This window comes from Dermacentor silvarum, chromosome 11 (assembly GCF_013339745.2).
Source record: "Dermacentor silvarum isolate Dsil-2018 chromosome 11, BIME_Dsil_1.4, whole genome shotgun sequence".
NCBI classification, from domain to species: domain Eukaryota; kingdom Metazoa; phylum Arthropoda; class Arachnida; order Ixodida; family Ixodidae; genus Dermacentor; species Dermacentor silvarum.
The window spans coordinates 82396306-82404815 of NC_051164.1; the positions used below are offsets into that span (position 1 = coordinate 82396306).

General features: G+C 48.1%; 1 protein-coding gene across 1 annotated transcript in view; it reads right to left on the reverse strand.

Annotated features, from left to right (window-relative positions):
• Nucleotides 1-8177, reverse strand: part of LOC119433211 (cystathionine gamma-lyase-like) — a 31292-nt gene extending 23115 nt beyond the window's left edge. Inside the window, 1 exon segment of the mRNA XM_037700367.2 lies at nt 7833-8177. Within this exon segment, the coding sequence (XP_037556295.2) occupies nt 7833-8003 (171 nt within the window). The 5' untranslated portion in view covers nt 8004-8177.
• Between the last annotated feature and the right edge of the window lie 333 nt (nt 8178-8510).

Genomic DNA, 8510 nt, shown 5'->3' on the forward strand with positions numbered 1-8510 from the left:
GGGGGGGGGGCAATCTAGGAGGCAGTGTATTATCAAAGGCAACAGTGGGCCGATCCTGATTCCAGTGCATGATGCGTGTCCTCCCGAGGGTTTCAATGAAGTTTATAACGTGGGCCGATCCCGCCGGAGGCAGCGTATTATCAAAGGAGTATAGGCGGGCCGATCCTGATAACGCTGACGGCGTTATACAATCGATCGCTTAGCTGTAATCATACGGGCCTGCGAGTGGTTTTGTTTTCCGTGAAACAAAAGACAAACTTTAAAAGACACTCGATTCGGTTGTCTGTCTTTTTTTTTTTTTTTTGAGCGATGATAAACAGGAAGCCATAAGTTACAGCGCTTGATGCTTGTCCTGTCTTTATATACTTTATACGTTCCGTGCCACGTACGCGTTATCTATGCACTACGCATTTGCAACGCGCCTCGTCAACTCTCCCGTGATTCTATACATGCCTTTAATCATAGGCAAAAGCGATCAGCCAAGCCGACATATAAATTAGGAACAGCCTGACGTTAACGCAGCGGCAAGAGCTCGTTCAGTTTCCAAGAGGCGGTCGCCAGAATGGATGGCGACAGGCGTTTGCGTTCGAAGCGGGTTACAAATATGATCCCGTCGTGACAGCTCCTCGCTGGGATGGTGCGCCGGTTGACGTCATACCAACAGAGAAGAAGAAAGAAATGCATGCAGGCGTATATGCGTAAGTGACTATGGCGTGTTTTAACTCTGCGACGCGTGGCGTTCGAGCGCCGAGAAGCTTAACAAGCCGGGACGAGAAGCCGTTGGAGGCTTGCTCAGTAATAGCATGTAGGTTTTCGTTAAATGTCTATTCGTCACCGCAGTGCCGCCCTTCGCGTCGTATAACTCTTTCTGCGAGAGCACGTGATTGACGTCAGTGTGCAATTTGCTCCCGGTTTCGACCCTGGTAACTGGTGGATTTTATGCAGTGACGACATCAGCGCAGCATGACGTCGACTCTGGCGTCATGCCGCCTTTCGCGCGGCGCTGTGGACAATTTTATGGGCATTTTGGGCGTTTTGAGTGGGCATTGAGTGGGCATTGCGCATTTTGAGTGGGAATATGGGCATTTTGAGTGGCTCGAGTGTGCGCCCAAGAGTCGTTGTCCGCGGCGGTGGCGACGCCTGTCGTTACATGTTGCAGAATGTTGCGCAGATGATTTTCTTATGAAGTGACAGTAAAGATTAATAATAAATGAACCTACATTGTTTATTAACTTACGCTTGTACAGTAACGAAACGGCTACTCTTAGTGGTAGCCGTCTCGATAGTGGGGAGAGGGGGATTAGACCAAAAACGAATGATACAGGCTGCTTTTCAGTTCCCTCACCACTGATTGGTTTAACACTGATTTAACAGGATTTTTATCACACGAAAGACGTGGGGTTTAGTTGCACCAGACTCGAGTATGCTTTACATTGTTAAAGAAAAAGTTGCAGTAACTATTTAGTTACTGCCTTGGTATAATTGAAGTTGGTAACGGTAGAGTTATTAAAATTACCGGCTAAACAAGGTGGATCGCTGTTAGTAATGGGTCTCGGCTACCAGTTTCAAGCGCAGTTGGCACCACCGCGGATACAATGTTCCTTATCTGGGGCCAGTGGAGTCTCGGAATATAGGGACCCACCCACCCGCTCCCAACACCCCTTTCCTGTCCATTCGATAAAATGTTATTCTCTCTCTCTGACCAGCTCTGGCATATTTGGAAGTGGATCCGATGTTGAAAATTAAGCTTTACGAAATTTTAAAAATCGCCTGTGTCAGCTAGCGTAATTCTTATCGTCGAGCTGGGTTATTCGAAGAGGCAGACATTATTAGCACGAAAAATCGAAACACATATTCAACTATAATTAACAAATACTGACTAATGAACTTTTTAGTTAATTACTTTACGACACATATTGCAATTTACGAATTGTAACCGGTGAGTTTGTAAGACGCATCCACTTGAAATGAATTTCCAGGGTGACACCAGTTTGTTGTTGTTGTTGTTGTTGTTGTTGTTGTTGTTGTTGTTGTTGTTGTTGTTGTTTAGGAGTGTCTGCATGCCGTGTGTCGCATTTCACATATATCGAGTGCGATTACACCAACCCGCTCGCCGTTGTTTACACCAGGCGGTCATGGGATGACTGATTATCATTTCGCCTCTTGTGGGAGCTGTGCGCAGACGATAACGGCGGAGACGCCTTATCACGGCGTCTTATCGTGGGAAAAGACGCGAGCCGTTGACCCGTCCGCGACGGCGCGTCGTTCGGTTCTTGCCCCGTGGCGTGCGATTTAATTCAAGCGATGTTATTCAGACTAGGGGCTTTCAAATAGTGAAATTTGCGGATATCAATATTCAATATTTACTACTTTATAAACCCAATGAAAAGTGAAGCTCGAGTACATTGGAAAGAAAGGCTTATATTTACGTTATTTCATACACGTATGTATAAGCTTGATACGTCTACGTATGATAAACAGCCGACGGTTGTCGCGATGTGCTGCTGAGCAAGTTCCAATAAGTTAATCTAAATGCGCTGAATACCTCGTTTCCAAAAGTCCGTGCTTCAACGCGATATGAGGCTCACATATATCTATAGCTGTGCTGGAATTCTTGTCGACCATACTTATGTCTGCGTGTGACGTGTTCTATTGTCTCCCCATCTTCTCTTTTCCTTTTTAGAGCGCAACGCTTTGCGCTCTAAAAGGACACTGCATCGGCGATTTTTGAGAAAGTAAGCGAACAGCCCGAATGAACGAACGACCGAACGTTTTCCTTGCCGTGTCTGACCACCGACCGACCATCATCCAACCATCGTCCGCCCATAGACGATCAAGAGAACGAGCGTTTTGCTTGTTGAGTCTGACCGCCGATCATCCACCAAAACATCCGAAAGATGCAAAAAGCTATTTGCTCTAAAACCTGTGCACGTATGTAGACACGGTTTGGAATGAAAAAAAAAGTATAGGGTTTTACGTGCCAAAACCAGTTCTGATTATGAGGCACGCCGTAGTGGGGGACTCCGGAAATTTGGACCACCTGGGGTTCTTTAACGTGCACCTAAATCTAAGTACACGGGTGTTTTCGCATTTCGCCCCCATCGGTTTGGAATGAGTGCTTCAGAAGAGCCGCGTCTGTTGCTCTAGTGCACGTTAAAGAACCCCAGGTGGTCAAAATTAATCCGGAGCCCTCCACTACGGCCTGCCTCATAATCAGAACTGGTTTTGGCACGTTAAACCCCAGAAAGAAGAATAAGAAGCGGCTGTTGCGCAGAGGCCCAAGTTCCTGAGCGTATACACGTTTATCGGAGAACTCAATTATTTCAGTTCGCACAATAAGCCGCAACCCTACTCTATAGGTAAGCTCATCGCTGTGAACACACCTGTCCCTCTCGTCTGGTCTGCGTTCTCGAGACGCGTCCTTTCAATCCGAATCGTTCCGTCATCGAGACCCATATATGTCGCCCCGTAATTTTTGCCTCGAGTAGGATTGACGCGGTCATTGCATGCTTTCATTGTTTACGTTGTAAAATGACCAGACGTGCTCTAAATGCCGTTCGTTGGCCACACGAGGAGAGAGAGAGAGAGAGGGAAAAAAACGCAAGTCGCGCTATGCCACCATCTGCGCTCGCTCGCGTTTATGCTCACAACAGTGCGGGTAAAGTACATATCGTGAGCAATATGCATGGAGGAAGTATTTTTCTACCTCCATGAATATGAAAGGGAACACGCGAACGCGTGGCAAATAGCCTCGAAACCGAGCTAGAGCGATACGCGGATGGCGCTGTCGAAAACGGAGAGGAAAGGGGGGCGCTCTTCCGCTAACTGTTGGCACTCCCACCGCGCCTGCGTTTGTCGAAAACGGCAGCTTACGACGTTTCACTGGGCGCCGAAAGCTGGTAAGACGGTTATGTGCCGCAGTGACTTATAGCGAGTCATTTTTATTATTTTTTTTGTTCTTTGTGCAACCGTATGACAGAACTTTTAGACCTTGTCTCGTATTTTCAATCATTTTTTTTTTTAATATCAATTGACGCGATCAGTTTCTTACGCCTTAAATTAAGGAGTGCTACTTTTGGCCACGCTTCGGCGGCCGAAGTTACCAGTAACCGCAATACCAAACAGTTATCACTGTGCGCTGGCGAGCAGAAGTTCCGCACTTTGTGCAACAGACCCATGGTGGGAGTACCAACGGTTATTAGAACAGCGTCCCCCTTTCCACATTGTTTTCGACGGCGGCCGCCGCGTATCGCCATAGCAGGGTTCGAGGCTATCTGACACGCGCTCCTGTGTTCCCTTTCATGTATAGTACAAGTGTTTCTCTTGTGTGCTTTTTGAAAACACTCCCGTATTGACCGATGGCTCGGCAGCAGGGGGCTACAACATGAAAAACAGCAAGATGACTCTAATTTTATTTTCTATTTTATGCAGTGCACATGCGATTCAGGAGTTCTACATGTGTACAGTTGGTGAGGCTTATAATACGCAGGCGCGCGCACCGTAAGAGCTCGAACTCACCGCGGTGGCTCTGAATGGCGTTGGGCTGCCGAGCGCGAGGTCACGGTTTCGATTCGCTAGTGATTCGGTTTTAGACTTAACAGGTTAATTGTACGTTTCTGGAACTGCAGAGATTATTCGTATCAGGACCGGAAGCTTTGAATGCCCGGAAACGACGCAAGGCCTAAAGGCAATAGGCGACGTTTCCTTTAAACTCCCCGCGCCAGTTTCCCGTGACGTCACATAACGTAGCAGTGCCTTGTTGATAGAACAGAACGAAGTGAAATTGCATTCGAAAATAAACCAAGGCAACGCCTGGGAGCTCTTCTATACCGCACACAGCCCGGACACGGGAATGTACTTAAAAAATGCGTGACGCCACAAATAGTCATCGCACCGAGGTTGAGGCGTGAAATAAAGAAGTCTTAACTTCCTCTGTTAATAATTAAAGCAAAGCCTCGTTATAGCGAAGTAGAGGGGGAGCCAGGATTCGTTATATCTAATAAATCGCTATATCAATTATTGCATGTGCTGCCACCATGAATCTCTATGGGCATTTTAGGGTAAGTTCACTTCGTTATATTCATTATTTCTTTATATCGTGTTTCGTTACAGGGAGGTTTGACTATAAATCACCCTTCGCTTCATAACAAACGCAGTCAGGCCTGTCTTCTTGTTCCTCTATTTTCGCTTTAACCGAACATAATAATTAGTTTACATATCAAGCATTATATCCGCACTTTACGTATTGCTAAATAAAAATATTTATGTTGGTCGCGTCGTGTACCTGGTTTTCTTCGGTGATGATGTGGCGAATGAACTGCTAATATTCCACGCGCTGCTGCACGGCGTTTTTAAATTCCACGCGCTGCTCTTTAATATTCAACGCGCTGCTCTTCGACTGCTTTTTAAATGCTTATACGAATCTTTAAAAAAATCTGGAATTTGACGTGTTAGAACCATGCACTATATCCGATTATGAGGCACGCCCTAGTGGGGGAGTCTAGATTAATTTGACCAGCCGCGTTTTGATTTTTTTTTAACGTGCACCAAAATCAAGGCACACGATGATGTTGTTTGCATTTCGGCTCCACATCGAAGTGAGGCCGACCGCCGGGGCCGAGATCCAACCAGCAACTTCGATTTCAGCGGCGCAACGCCATAGCCCCTAAGTTATACTGCGGCGGGGGAATAGTTGGATAGCGTGTCGGCATGAATTCATTTGTGAATTGCTGCGCATAGTAAGATGCATTAAAAAAGAAAGAAGACGCGTTCGGCTTTACAAATGAATGCGAAACCTTTTACAGTATATATTTGCCATATCATTATAGCATCCACACCGGGTTTGAAAAGCCCCGTCTGTGAGAGCATCGGTGGTGAAGCGGCGTCATGTTGAAACACTTACGCGAAATGTGTCGTGTCGCACGCCAACCGGTTATCTCGAAAATGTGTTTCATGCTTACAGTTTCCTACTCTAGTTACTAAAGGGGAACTCTATCGCTACAATCGTTTAGCTATCGCCTGAATTATGGGTAGTAGAAGTATTTGTAGAATCTTTGTTATCTGACTTTCTACAGCAAGGAGATAGGACTGAGCACGTACGGTGCCGTCCACTGCTGTGTAGAGCGCGCGAACGGCCGTCTTCGCTCTGCGGGGCGACACCTGGCGGCGGTTGCTGGATCCGAGATAGCGTGCCCAGCAGCATGCGCGGCCTAATAAACATGCAAACTTGCGCGTGTTGCATTTAACCCAGGGGTGATGTTCGTAAGCGTCTTTGTTATCTCGAACAGACCTTGAGCGCGCTTCATTTGTTGCGAAATTAAGGACCGGCGCGCGTTATCAGCCCATACGCTTTATTTTGTGGCAATTGCGGTGCCGCAAGCGCCCGCAGGCCGAGTGCAGATTTGGGCAAACAAAGGCGCTTTTCAACGTCGCCACTCGTCAAAAACAGTTCTGCATGTCTATCAGGCCGCGCATGCTCCTGGACACACTATCACGGACCCAGCAACTGCCGCCAGGTGTCGCCTTGCACAGCAAAGCCGGCCGCTTGCGCGCTCTACATAGCAGTGGGCGGCACTGTACATAATCACTGCGTGTTGCTGAACTTTTAACGCACTATGTTTAATATTATAAGTTTGCAAAGAAACTGTGTTGGTTGAAGCCGCATGGACGATGTTTCGGCAAATCGTATGTCCTAGGACACCATTAATTTTCCCGGGAAACGTTGCGGTTCGAACGGCCCCGTCTGAGCGTCCGTGGCAAAGCGGTGCCTTGTAGAAACACTTTATAGTTTTAGTTTAGGGGACGCAAACGGCTTGCATACGCAAGAACTAGGGGCCTCGGTACTGCGCATGCGCAGACAACTACGTAGATGTCCGTGCATGCGCAGTACCGTGGCCCCTAGTTCTTGCGTACGCAAGCCGCTTGCGTCCCCTAATCTAAAACTCTCTACTGTCGCGAAGTGTATAGTGCCGTACGCAACGAGTAATCTCGACAGTGCTGCATTTACAGTGCATATTAGCCGCGATAAGTGAACACTGATATACGGCTGCGTTCACTTTTTTCACCAAGGCCAGTCGCCGTCGTTTTATCACTGCCGCTCCGACGAGTCGGTCGACGGCCCTCGAAGTCCGTCTAGATTATTTTTGAAAGAGCGCGCGCGGCCAACGACGCGTTTCCGTATAGGAACACGTGGCGGAGACACGCAGTACGTTACCTGACACGGAGTTGAAGCCTTCGTTTTTGCCCGCTCCTTGCGTCAGCTGTAGCGCGGTTCCGCCTTTCCATTCTCGGCGCGCGGCTATTATTCGCCTCAACAGATTGCCACACTCGCAAGAAGAAGAAGAAAAATACAACATATAGAAGAACGTAAACCAGGAACGCGGCGCTTTGCAGACGTCAGCACTCGCTGTGGCGCGAAGCAGACGACACGCAGCTGCTTCGAACGTAAGCAAGAGTTAAGAGTTACAGTCAGCGTGAAACTAGACTGAAACCCTACCTTCAAGCTAAATGTCATTACTTGCGTGCTTTGAAAGTGTACTTTCTTTTTTTTTTCTGGTTCTGAGCGCTTGCAACTCGCACTTCTGCGTTCAAGCAACAATACTTTCCACGTATAACTTTGGCAAATATGGAGGTCGATATAACATTTTGAGCAAGTATCTCTTTAAGAAGCGCTTGTCTGCATAGGCTTCATATCTAATCTATAGACAGACATCTTTCTGACGCCAGTCTGCAGGCATTTTTTGGTAATCCGCATTATCATGAGTTTCGAAATACTACTCCCCCTAAGTATGACACGTCCTTTTAGTGCACATGGTACAGACAGCTGTACTCACGAACGGTTCTGCCGGGGCTCGCTGCTTGAACGTCGTAGCCAGCGAGATTGGCGGCACCACGGCGCGCGAAGTCCATTGATCGGGCTCCTGTCCGGCATGGATGGCGTTGGTGTCGAAATGCAGCTTGGCGTAGTCGAGCCGGTGGTCATCGAATGCGTTGTTGCTGCCCATGTTCTGTCTGTCTGTCGTCTGCTTCTTCTTCTGCTTCCTTCTCTGTCAATATATCGTATACGTTCCTGGGCAGACGACACGCGCCGGTGTTGATCGTCTGCTGGAGAGCTCGCAACGTCTGCTGCTGCTGCTGCTGCTGTGCCGGCTCGCCGTCTTCTGTGGAGCTTGTTTGACTCGCCGAAGCGCCAGCCTGCCCCGGCGGATGCGAGGAGAGAAAAAAAAAAAAGGCGTAATAAAAAAACGAGCAGAAAAAAAAAGATGCCAGGAGAGGAGAATCTCGCCTCACGCGTACGTAGGACCGAGGAGGAGGAAATGCGCGGCGCGCCAACGGAACACTCGTGTGTTAACGCACTCACAAGAGGTGCGTCAACGCCCTCTCCATTGATTTCCCTTTCCGTTTGCATTCCCTCACGTGTCGTCTGCTAGTCGTCTGCGCATCGTCTGCAAGTCCTGCCTCACCTTGATGCATCTCTCTTTATACCTCCCTTCGCCATTAAAAATCGGAGG